The 13765-nt window shown below is 38.3% G+C and overlaps 1 protein-coding gene across 1 annotated transcript; it reads right to left on the bottom strand.

Moving 5' to 3' along the window:
* Positions 1-2815: 2815 nt before the first annotated feature.
* nkx3-2 (NK3 homeobox 2) lies at positions 2816-4754 on the bottom strand. Its single transcript, XM_055179005.2, has 2 exons — positions 3864-4754; positions 2816-3724 (listed from the first exon to the last, which is right to left on the bottom strand). The coding sequence occupies exons 1-2, from the start codon at positions 4183-4185 to the stop codon at positions 3300-3302; spliced, it is 747 nt and encodes a 248-aa protein (XP_055034980.2). The 5' UTR covers positions 4186-4754; the 3' UTR covers positions 2816-3299.
* Between the last annotated feature and the right edge of the window lie 9011 nt (positions 4755-13765).

Here is a 13765-nt window from a genome sequence, read left to right as displayed (position 1 = left end):
TAATTATCCGTCCGTTGTTTTTCGGGTCACTCTTAACAGTCACACCACGTCAGGCGGGAGTGTAATTAGATCACTGATCATTAGATCTGATAATTAGATGTGAAGCTGTGACATGTTTAACTGTTAGAGGCGTTAGGTTAAACACCTGTTAAGCATTTCCACGCGCGCAACATCTGCTTCACATCACAGTCCACAGCAGCTACTCTTTCACGGCCACTTTATCTGCTCTGTTCCTGATGTTCTGACGATGAGACTCCAGCAGGTACAAAGAGATCCACGATGGGCAACCAGAAAAAAGGCGCGCGGAATCCCCGAGGAGCACAAGCACATGTGCAGGCTTTAAAACGAGAAAAATATAATTCAATTAGGAGATAAATGGACGTCTGCAGGTGGACAATTCTAACCCGCAGAACTGAAGTGTCTGAAATGCCAATTTTCTTTCATTAAATGGGAAACTTGATCTAGAACAACAACTGGCTCATGTCTCTGCGCGGGAAATGATTGCGCTGATTACGCGCCATTATGTGTGACAGCCGCGCTCTATTAGCGTGTATAAAGAAATTGTCCTTGACGTCCAAAATTTGACCAAAAATATACAGGCATTCACAGAATAGTAAAAAACGTACTTACATCTACTGGGAAATTGCGAGAGCACGTTAGGGGTGCAAATCCTCTAAAACACAGTGGGGAGGGCAAACATGACAAATGACAACGGTGAACGCACGTCACACATCTGAACAATTCATTACAGCGCACGATCACACGCAGTAACATCCAGTGTGGATGTAGGCTACTCTAAATGAAGGTTCTACAAAGAACCATGAAATCAGAAAGTTTGACTATTTTGTCCAACAAAGAATGTTATTATATTCTCAATTTTTTTAGTAAAGCACCTGGTGCCAAGATCACAGTAAATCATTCAATGAACACAAGCCTTAGATTGACACATCAATACCATTATTAAACTTCATCAACCACAAGAACCCCACACTTTTTGTTAATAAGAGGATTCTTTGACAATTCTGAGAACCATTGGGAAAATCTTGATTTTAAGTGTGTGTGATTACTTCAATGCCAATAGCATTTTGAGTTGCAAAATGGATCTCCATCTGCGAATGATTTCTAGATCATGGGAGCGCGCAGCTCTTTCCTCTTTTTTTCTTGGTCATTTCACACATTTTCCCGGAAAAGTGAACCGCCGGCCTAATATTTATTCTAAAAATTTAAAAACAGAGAGAAAATGTACATCACAATATATATAAAAGCTGTATATAATGATATATGATATTTTATGTTTTTTTTAAATACGCTTCTTCCACATTCTTTTATTAAAATTTAAAAACATTTCATCAAATTACCTATAGTCATAATACAGAATTATAGACATGTTGATGCTAAATAATGCAGACAGGCCTACTGCATAGCGGGTGATCAATTTCTTCACGTTATTTTACCAAACTGCCAAATATTCAACTTCTATCTACTTCTATGGATGTCAGCGGGCCTGTTAAAGCTTCGTTGGTTTACCGTCGAGTCTTTGCTAGCATTAGTGAATCTTCTTTCTTTTTTTACAATAATCTAAATAAAACTATATTGTACAACTGTGAAACTCTATACGTACGCGAAACTGTACGCCAACTGTCAGGTGTAGCCTACATACACAAAAATCTAACGTGCGTATACGCAAACCTCACAACTATAAAGAGACTGATGCATCGGTACACAATCTATCACTTGAAGCTTAATGTTCTGTGATTCACACATGAGACAGTCTGTGTATCATTTTCGTATAATTCACAAGAGTTTCTTTGGGAAAACATCATAGAGACAAACACTTCACCTGCACCTGAATTATATGAGAATCACCTTAAGGGAACAGTCTTGAATAACGCTGTGTGATTTTTTTTCGAGACGTTTACAGGACACATAATATATGATTTACTTTTGATCATACAACCCATTTTAGTACTTGGTATCTTTTGTTTCTTGTACATATTTCAGCACATTGCATGATTTCTTTGAAATATGTATATTAAGAAGATTTTATTACTACTTTTAGAATAATCATATGACTAATGAATAAGCAAATTGATATTTATGTAATGTATTAAAAATGTATGTTTATAACAATTGAAATAAGCTTTTAGTATTAATTTTAAAGCATTATGTAATACATTCTGAGGTGAGCCGCGTGCATAAATCAAGCATTCGCGAGACAAACAATCACAAACCCCAATAGGGTACAATCTCATTATTACTATACTGCTGCTGTTACTGGTATTATGCTTTTATTATTTTGTTTGCTTTAAATTGTACTTTTTTTCCTTATTATTGTAAACCTATTTATTGTTGTTCTTAAATAATTTCAACTAACTATATGTTTATCACATTTTCTTTCTTAATACTGCATAACAGGTTACCAATATTTATTTTAATGATGATCTGAATCTAAAAAGGTGTAATTATCGTTTCAGTAAATTTAGTGAATTTATGTGCACATGATTTGCGTTTGGTAAGCAAATATCTTTTATATACAAACATATAATAATTACTTATCTATGCAATAATATGACATACATAGCCTGTTATCTTAAATTTTTGTATGATGCTAGAATTTTAATGGCTGTACTATAATATATATATATTGTCTGTATTTGCTGATGACACCCTTTATATTAACTTGCGAAATAATTCATGCATTATTTTTACGCCTTTCCGTTTAATACTAAACGCAATTTAACAAGTTATATATTAATAAACATGTAAGAAAAACAAAAGTAGTAAATATAAATAAAAATTTAAGAAAAAACAAATGAAGCTTTACAAATTTTAATGTTTGCATTTAAACAACAGCAACAAAAACATATTACACAAATACGAAAACAAGTACATATTTAAATCGTTTGAATTTCACGGCTCGCTTATAAATGAGTTTAACAAACCTTCATTTCATTATTTTGCTCAGTTTTTAAGATCAAATTTCGCAATATGGGGAAAAGTGCCAGTCGTTACCTTAGAACTGCAGCAAGAACGCGTCTTAACGACATCAAGTGCTGTTTTCCAACCAGAGGAAATAATATTTTGTTAAAAAAAATCGAAAGAAAATGACAAACTGTCCATACAATCTGGAATAAAATCCTAAACGTGTCCGTACAGAACCAAACTGACAAAAGTCCCGGGAGGAACGAGGCAGTTCTGTAAATAAATCTCCTCGGTATTTTTCGTAAACGTCTTTAACAAAATAAATATGAGCGAGTGTTCAGTCACTGGTTTCCAGTACAGCAGCGAGTGTTCTACAGTCACTGGTTTCCAGTACAGGAGGACAGGCTCCAGGCGGGCAGGCAGTACGTGTATGGGTAGTAATAGGAGGGCTGCAGCGCGAGCAGCGGGGGTCGAAGCAGTTCTCCAGGACTGTACTGCCTCCGGTCGTCACGGACCAGTACCTTCACGGCCACTTTCTTTGCTGCCGGGGCCGAGGCCAGCAGGTCGGCGGCCATCTGACGCCGTTTGGTTTTGTACCGTCGGTTCTGAAACCAGATCTTGACCTGCGTCTCGGTGAGTTTGAGAGAGGCCGCGAGGTCCGCGCGCTCCGGTCCAGATAAATAGCGCTGATGATTAAAGCGCCGCTCGAGCTCGAACACCTGCGCGTGTGAGAACGCGGCGCGGGAGCGTTTCTTCCGTTGCTTGGGCTGATCGCCGCTTTTCTCCTCTGTCGCATTGCAATCTGAAACACAAACGCGTTGTTTATTTTCCTGAATTTAATGAAGTCAGAGGAGCTCGCGTGGGACACTCTTCACTGCTGGAGAGCAACCATCACAGAAACTCTTGACATGAATCATATGAAGATGTGAGAGTTTACTCACCGGATACGCAATCGCTCAGGCCTTTGCTGTGATCCGCTGCCGTGGATTCGTGATCAGTTTCGTCCGCTAAATCAGCGTCTTTCATGCTCTTTGGGTCCCGTTGCGCTCTCGCGTCGTTATCCTCGCTCAGTCCAGAGTCTGAATCGTAGTTTTGCTGTTCTCGCTCGTCGCTTCGCTCCGTTCCGTCCATTTCATCAAAGATTTTCCAGCACGCACTTTTGGAGAAACACACATCCAGATCCTTCAGATGGCGAGACTCTTCTTTTCGGTTTAGAATTGCTTGAATGGAAAACGGCATCAGGGAGTTACTGCGCACGGCCATTTTCAACAGAAAAGTCACTTTTGAACACAGAGCATCGAAGTTAAACGGTTCTGATCCGGATCACATGGAGTTTTAGCCCCGTGGCGGCAGTTTGGTCGCATTGCGCCCCGCGTGAAGGCACTTTTTGCGGATGCGCATCCACGTCGCCAGAGCGCGAGTATGAGTGAACACACAAGAGCCACTATCCACTTCACCTGCGGCCGACACTAAGCCCACAGCGTCTGCCTATTGGCCAATCGGCTAGTGGAGTTGCGATCTGATTGGATGTCAGTAAGTTCCACATATTTACAGCGTGTCTGAACACCCGAACGTCTCACCTCTTAACCCTTATACATCCGAGAAGAGTAAAAAGATATCAATTGACAGTCTCAACAAAATACGAGCTAATAAACGCACACAACGCATAGAATCTTTAAAAGCGCAAAAGCAGGTGTCGTCAGACACCAGACAGATTTTCACTTAGGAAAATTAACCATGGTGGGGGCTAATTACTATTTGTAATACTAATTTTCACTACAAATACCACTGTTAAGCAACCACAGTAAATTGTGATTACATGGGTTACTAAAAATTAAACAGTCAAACAAACAAACAAACAAACTGATAGTTAAACAATGGTTAATGTTCTCACAGAAGTGAGAAAACGCTTTAACGATTTTTCAATGTGATTTTATTTTTTGTTTAATGGCTGTATAGAGAGGGACATTAAAACATTAACATTTACGCATTTAGCAGAAGCTTTTAAGGGAAACAGTTATTTAAGGGTGTACAGTTTAATATCACACATGTAGACCAATTCTTTTGTTCCGCGCTCGTTGTTGACTCGCTATGTTAATGAAGTCGATTTTATTTAGTATTAGATAAACAGGTCTGCCCAGTTCTGTTTCGGTCTCAATTTCTAAGAATTTTCTAATCCCTAAATTTAATTAAAACGATTTTCAGGTTTACACGATTTCGTCTAATCAGACATAATAAAATGAAACTTACTTTTGTAAGACTTAAATTTAAATTAGAGATTTTATGTAGTCTACTTTATATACATACGTCTGTGCATTATGCACATCTATTTTGGCTAATTATTATTAAACTCTAATACCGAAAATAGGTTCACAAATGTGTCGGAATGACAACAAGGCTGCCATAACGTACAAATAATATACAGTAACACTAGCAATAATTAATTTGTCGTCAGAAAATTACTAAAATACTTAGTTTTCTTAAATATCATGTTAATGCATCTCCTGTTAATGTATGGCTGTTTAAAGAAGAAATAGACAATATGTAACCAAACGTTAAATCGTGGCTCTAATATTTGATATTGTAAAAGTGTAAAAAAACTTGTCATTACTGTTAATTTGTAGGGTAAACTCGAATATCATAATACGATTATTCTGTTTACTGAGTGTCGACATCACATAATAAAAACGACCTTCATTAATGTAGATTAATAAATTATATGCTACTTGCTTTACATTGAATTCATTGTTGTAAAGGTAAATTGGACATGTAGGCCTTTAAATCGCGCGTATTCCCATGCGTCCACTGCCCTTCCTAGAAAAAATATTTGGAAGGTTTTCAGAAAATATTGTTTGAACGAAAACTTACCTGTAAACACACAGTTTCTGTCATGTTTTCTAAAATGTCATAACAGAAAGTTATTATTTAATGTGACCTCTTACACTGCAGGCTAGTTTCAGCAGGGATTTTAGAAGCTATGTATAGTTAAGTTAAATCCGTTTTAATCAGAAGAGGTTTTATTGCTAGATATGTTTACACATACGAAAAAATTTTGGTGACAGAAGCTACCACAGCACAAACATAATGACAGCGCCAAGGCACAGACTGCTAAATATATATTATTAGTATAATCAGCTAAAGCTAAACTATTAACAGTTGAGAAATTCTGTCAGGGACACGGATGAGAATAAAAGATTTATGCTTCTTTGTAGTGTTCACTCGACAGGTCTGTAGTCAGTAAACATCATGTTTAGGCTACAATGTTTCTTAATCCTACTAAACATTTTAGCGCGCGCGCGTCTCCATCTAGCGGCCACGCGCCTCACTAACGCGCTTTAACATCTCAACGTTGCCGCTGATAAGCGATATGAATGTCTGACACGACCATCTTTTGGTCTGCACCGACATATGTTCCTATTTAAATGATGGAGGAGATCGACTGTGGGCGTGCACGACATATAAACTACGCGTGCATGTAAAGGAATGATTAAAGCGTGAACGTGTCAGACGCAATAAACGTCACAATATCTGCTGCGTCCTGCAGCATCTGTGTTAATAAAACCGCGACACACTACATTATTAATAAAACTGCTTTGAAAACACGAATAGAATAACAAAATCTAACATAATCTGTTATTATGAATGTGTGTGTATAAAGTCTCTCTCTCTCTCTCTCTCTCTCTCTCTCTCTCTCTGTGTAGAGAATGAGAGCAATGCTGTAGAAAAATGGTTTTGATGAATAAACTGCAGCTGTCTCTCTTTCTCTTTCAAACGCACGCACATGTAAAAATAAATGAGTATGAGTGAATAGCAGATGACAGCATCTTCAGTCCTCCTACTCCTAAACCTAAAACACACTCATGCCAGTATAAAATCCTGCCAAATGAAAGTCATGCACAGGGATTTAAAGCTTTGTGAAATCCAGATGCTAAAGTTGATGTCCGTCATTGGTCCTGACAGAGTTTCTTTACAGCCATGTCTCAGAACACAAGAGGGTCAGTCCTCAAAATATACAGAAAAAACATGGAGTAGCATTTTACACTCTTAAAAATAAAGGTTATTCATGCATGAAGCCACAGAATAACCATTCTTTGCTAAACAGTTCCATAAAGAACCTTTAACATTTGTTTCACAAAAGATTCTTTGTGATGAAAAAAGGTTCTTCAGATTATAGAGGTAAACAAATTAATCTTTAAAGAACTTTTGACTGACTGGTTCTTTGTGGAACCAAAATGTTTCTTTTATGGCATTGCTTGTGAAGAACCTTTCAAGCACCTTTATTTTAAAATGTGCACCTTGCTGTATCTCTTATTGTTGTCTGATGTTCATGTATCCATCTATAACAAGAGTCAACCCTGCAGGAAATTCATCAGACAGAAGTTTGCTGCAGGTAAATACAGTAACGCAAGACTTATATCTGAGTAACACTGGCAATAAATGAAACAAAGCATACTTAAAACTACCTGAAGAATGATCTAAATATATCAGACTCACCTACAGAGATTGGACACACGTTCAGAGATCATCTACACAGATCGGGCTCGCCTACAGAGATCGGGCTCGCCTACAGAGATCGGGCTCGCCTACAGAGATCGGACTCGCCTACAGAGATCGGACTCGCCTACAGAGATCGGACTCGCCTACAGAGATCGGACTCGCCTACAGAGATCGGACTCGCCTACAGAGATCGGACTCGCCTACAGAGATCGGACTCGCCTACAGAGATCGGACTCGCCTACAGAGATCGGACTCGCCTACAGAGATCGGACTCGCCTACAGAGATCGGACTCGCCTACAGAGATCGGACTCGCCTACAGAGATCGGACTCGCCTACAGAGATCGGACTCGCCTACAGAGATCGGACTCGCCTACAGAGATCAGACTCCCCTACAGAGATCATCTACAGAAAACAGACTCACCTACAGAGATCATCTAAGGAGATCAGACTCACCCCCAGATATCATCTACAGAGATCAGAATCACCCCCAGAGATCGGACACACCCACAGTGATCGGACAGATCAGACTCACCTACAGAGATCAACTACAGAAAACAGACTCACCTACAGAGATCAACTACAGAAAACAGACTCACCTACAGAGTTCATCTACAGAGATCAGACTCACCTACAGAGATCATCTGAGATCAGACTCACCACCAGAGATCATCTACAGAGATCATACTCACTCCCAGAGATTACCTACAGAGATCATACTCACCCCCAGAGATCATCTCCAGAGATCAGACTCACCTACAGAGATCATCTACAGAGATCAGACTCACCCCTACAGAGATCATCTACAGAGATCAGACTCACCTACAGAGATCAGACTCACCTACAGAGATCATCTAAGCAGATCAGATTTAGCTACAGAGATCATCTACAGAGATCAGACTCAGCTACAGAGATCATCTACAGAGATCAGACTCACCCCCAGAGATCACCTACAGAGATCATACTCACTCCCAGAGATTACCTACAGAGATCATACTCACCCCCAGAGATCATCTACATAGATCAGACTCACCCCCAGAGATCGGACAGATCAGACTCAACAACAGAGATCATCTACAGAAAACAGACTCACCTACAGAGATCATCTACAGAAAACAGACTCACCTACAGAAATCATCTAAGGATATCATACTCACCCACAGAGATCATCTAAGGAGATCATACTCACCCCCAGAGATCATCTACAGAGATTATTCTGACCCCCAGAGATCATCTACAGAGATCAGACTTACCCCAAGAGATCGGACACACCCACAGTGATCGGACAGATCAGACTCACCTACAGAGATCAACTACAGAAAACAGACTTACCTACAGAGATCAGACTCACCAACAGAGATCACCTATGGAGATCAGACTCACCAACAGAGATCACCTATGGAGATCAGACTCACCTACAGAGATCATCTAAGGAGATCAGACTCACCTACATAGATCATCTAAGGAGATCAGACTCACCCCCAGAGATCATCTACAGAGATCATACTCACCCCCAGAGATCGGACACACCCACAGAGATCGGACAGAACAGAGTCACCTACAGAGGTTGCCTACAGAGATCGGAGTCATGTACAGAGATCAGACTCGCCTATAGAGATCACCTACTGAGATCAGACTCATCTACAAGGATCAGACTCACTCTAAGAGATCGGACACACCCACAGAGATTGGACAGATCAGACTCACCTACAGAGGTTGCCTACAGAGATCGGAGTCACCTACAGAGATCGGACACAAACACCCACAGAGATCACCTACAGAGATCGGACACAAACACCCACAGAGGTCACCTACAGAGATCGGACTCGTACACCGACAGAGGTCACCTACAGAGATCAGACTCGCACACCCACAGAGATTGGTCGGATTCGCCTAGATCACCTACATAGAGTCGGACTCACCTACAGAGATCACCAACAGAGATCATAAACAGAAATCGGACATGCCTACAGAGAATGGACTCACCTACACAGGTCAGACTCACCTGATCACCTATAGAGATTTTGCAAAAATTAACATATTGTAAAAAGTAAATAAAAAGCATTTAAGTAAAGTTCTGAGTCTAAAATGCAAAAAAATACCCCTTGATAAAACAGGAATGTATCCCCACCTTGTGGACAAGTGGAGGCATAAGAAAATAGACACATGCAGTCATACACAGTGCCAGTGAATGTTGGTTTAAAAATGAATTGGAATTGAAGCAAATAGCTAAACGGAACATTAAAAAAGATCACATTTAACTTTCTACTGGAACATATGAGAAAGTCTCTTAAAACCCACACACAGCTGCTTCTCTAGATTAAGTGTGTCCAATAATACACAGCAATGGAATAACCTATTCATAGACATACCACAGAAATAAAACTAGTATTTTACACACACGCAGACACACACACACACTTTTATTGTTTTTACAGAGCACATCTATAACCAAACCCTAACCCCCACTCTAACCCTGACCAAATGTTTTTCATCTTTACAATAAAAAATACATTTATTATTTACTACATTTTGATAGTGATTTTATAAATGATGTCCCTAAAGGGAGCTTTGCATTGTTTCCACAGAAATTTTTGAACACTTAAAATGTTTCTCATGATCTTAAAAATCTGAATACATACCAGGCTTTCCGTATGATATGGTTTATAGAGCATAATGATGACTTTGTAGATGGCCATCATAAGGAGATTTAGGTCATTTTCCTTACTGGGCCCCTCAAAGTCCGGACCTCAACCCTCAAACCTTCAAGCTAAGCTGCTGTTTAATCACAACACACTAAACCAGCTACACAATCAGAACTCGTTACATATTTCTGAAGGAGGGACTTCATAGAACAAGAAAGACATCAGCGCGTTTTTAGGACAGTGAAAAGTAAATTGTGTGAAAAATACTGCGTTATTTAACACAAAACATGAATATGTTTTATAGCGCACCGTAAACACAACCAAAGCTTCGAAAACACAGGAAAATGGGGACCTCAATTCTTGCACCACTTCTGTTAAATTTGTATATGCTCCCACTCGGTCAAATAATGAAAAAGACACAGCTATGCAGATGATATCCAAATATATTTAGCCCCATCACCCAATGACCACAGCCCCATTGACCCCCTATGTCAGTGCATCAATTAAATTAACACCTGGATGTCTTAAAACCAGCGACCACCGACTGCTTCTCTATAAATTATTAAAACTTTTCATTCCCATACTTTTTTAGAATATAGTATTCAATATATAAAGTAGATCCTCTATAGGATGAGCTAAGTCTGTCTCTCTCTCAAGGGTTTTTTCCCCCAAAGGACTTTTTCCCCTATAGGGGGTTTTCTCCTAGGAGTTTTTTCATTGATAAACTATAGTAAGCACACAGCTGATTGTAACCAACCCAAAAGTATGGGTGAACTATACCTTTCACCTATGCTGGGTTAATTTAAGCCCACTGGGCTTGTCCTATTTGACACAACGTTAACACAGATTTTTCTGTATTGTAGGATCAAGTCAGAAATACCAAGGGTTTATTCAAAAGAAGGCGAGTCAGCATTTATATATTATGCCACTCTGGGGTGCGTTTCCCAAAAGCGTCGTTGCTAACTAAGTTAGCAACTTTGTTGGTTGCAATGCAATTACCCATTGCCAACAAACTAAGTTGCTAACAGGTTAGCAACGATGCTTTTGGGAAACGCACCCCAGATGTGCTTTAAAGGCAAACACTTTTAAATCTAGATTAAACACATCTGTTTAACTCTGCATTTACTGAATTAGCACTGTGCTTATTCACAATGACTAAATTTCGCAGGTATTATTATTCTCTATTTATTCTTTGTAAAGAATTTTTTTCTTTGTATAAAATAAAACCAAATTCATTTCCTTTTAATTATTTATTAAAAAATTATTATGCATTTTATTTTTATTGTGATTTTAAATATCTCTTATATTTACTGTTTTGGTGTTTTATTTTTTATTTTTTTTGCAAAGCACTTTAAATTATGTCTGTGTATGAAATGTGTGTAATATAAATGAACTTTCCTTGCCTTATACCTGCACTAATACAGCAAATAAACACAACGGAGTACATAAAAACACAGGTGAATCCTTTTGTTAAAGAAATTGGTCTGAATAGGAAGTTTCATCAGTAGTATACATTATACTGTATTATTAGAGGTATATGACATGATAAATTATTATGTCGTGTAATATTTGATATGTCATGCATTAACAATTTTAATCCTCTGGGGTGGCTTTCTCGGACAGGGCTTATCCCAGTCCCAGGCTAAAATGCATGTTTGAACTTCCTTAACTTAAAAACATCTTGCACTAGCTTGTCTTAAGATGGCCTATATCAGTTCCATTGCTTTGTCTTAAATGCACACCAGTATTGTTTTTTGTAAAAACTATTTTAATGTCTTAATATAACTAAGGCCTAGTCCTGGATTCATCTAAACCTTAACCAGGAAACCACACCTCTGTCTATTAAAAATGAGAAATATTCCTATTATTTAGGAATCCTAGTTAGCTCATTCCCCGCCAGCCATTTTTTGAAAAGTTGCCCGCCAGCCATTTTTGTGATTTTCACAAAAGTTTCACAAAATGCCTACCGAGAAAATTTTCTTCTAAAAATATATAAACATAAAAATATATCAAATGAAAGAACAAACCCTCTGCTTTCAAAGAAACAATAAACAAACAAACACAAACTGGGAAAAAAAACGTTTCATCCTATCTATATTTGAAGAGTTTGGTTCCAAAACGCAATAAATGCATTTTGACAAATTTTGGTAAAAACGTGTTTTCTATACCAAGTGACAAAATGAAAACAACTATTTTCTGTTACAAACTTTCACATAGCATCTTTAGGTTATATAAACATAAAATTCAAATCCATAAGTTGATTTTCAAAGATTTATTATAAAAACTGATAATTTTTTTCACAAAATGCAATAAATCCATGACAAGTTTTTATTCAAAATGTTATAAATCTATTGAATCAATAGCCTATATAAATGTGCATTGATCTTTGCCATGTTATATTCATTTAGTTGACTAGTTGTACAAACTAATTAAAAATATAAACATTAATGTCATTAATCAAAATACTTTGTCATATTAAGAACCCTGTCATTTCTGCGGTTATACTTGACGTCGTCGCTTAACGTCTTTCACAGCGATCAGCTGTAAAATGTTTTGGTCCTGCTCGATTTTCGTTGACTTTTGCTGCGTCCGAAACCGCCTACTACATACTATATAGTACGCGAAAAGCAGTAGGCGAGGCGAGTAGTATGTCCGAATACATAGTATTCGAAAAACAGTCTGCGAAAAGTACCCGGATGACCTACTACTTCCGGTTAGATTTTGCAATGTGCATACGATGGACGCTACACTATCCCATGATGCCCCGGACGAGGAGTTATCCAACGAAGAAGAAGAGGCACGCGGCTGTTTTCGCGCTGAAATGACACGACGTGATGACGACGTATGTCACGTGATGTAGCAACATGGCGGATGTAGTACGTCCGAATCTCATTCATACTCCCAGGATTCATACTATACAGTACCTACTGTTTTAACGCCAAGTAAGTAGGTACTTCATCTAATTCAGTACCTACTATACAGTATGCGGTTTCGGACGCAGCCTTTGAGTGAAATTATGGAAAGTTTTTCATAAGATCCTCTGGGGTCAATGTGTTAGCATGAGAAGCTTGATGCTGTCGGGAGAACAAGCACCTGTCTCCCTAGTGCCTCTCGCGGAAATTATTAGATGTTGATGGCTTACGTTTCTTTCCCGTCACAGAAAACCAGCACAGGTTAATCAATGCAATAAAAGTATTATTTTGTTTTGTTTGTTGATCACGAAGTACAAAGTAGATGAGGAAAACTAGGACTCCATGTACTCAGCGCGCCGCCATTGTTTGTTTACATTGCGTGAATGGTGCGCTGTAGGATTTATTGCGTTCTGTAAAAAAGGGGGAGTGGCGTTTATCGCATATTGGGAAAAAAGGGAGAAAAGATGACAGAATAACTCGGCGGATATTGGATTTTGCGTAAACTTAAGAATTTACTTTTAACTACTGACCTGATATAATACTGATTTTGGCAGCAACTCATTTTTTTCAAAAATGGCGTTTATCGCGTTTTGGAATCAAACTCTTCATTTTTTCTTTGCTTATAAACTCTTAAATATGGGTATTTTTCTTTAAAAAAATATTTTTTTTTGCTAAAATAATTGCATTTTTGTGGAGGTTTTGTTAGAGAATCAGTTTTAGAACGATTATCAAAACATACATAGGTTAAAATGAGTAAATAACGTTTTTTTGCTTCAGTTTTTTATAAATTG

This window comes from Misgurnus anguillicaudatus, chromosome 16 (genome assembly GCF_027580225.2).
Source record: "Misgurnus anguillicaudatus chromosome 16, ASM2758022v2, whole genome shotgun sequence".
NCBI lineage: Eukaryota > Metazoa > Chordata > Actinopteri > Cypriniformes > Cobitidae > Misgurnus > Misgurnus anguillicaudatus.
The sequence above is the reverse complement of the archived record's forward strand: the minus strand, read 5'-3'. Positions and strand labels throughout refer to the sequence as shown.

What these genes read in the sequence shown, in the direction of transcription:
- nkx3-2 (XM_055179005.2), bottom strand. Translation starts at nt 4,185, where the DNA reads ATGGCCGTGCGCAGTAACTCCCTGATGCCGTTTTCCATTCAAGCAATT. An exon ending in CCTGAGCGATTGCGTATCCG is followed by an intron (nt 3,725 to 3,863) that starts GTGAGTAAACTC and finishes TTTGTGTTTCAG; the next exon opens with ATTGCAATGCGACAGAGGAG.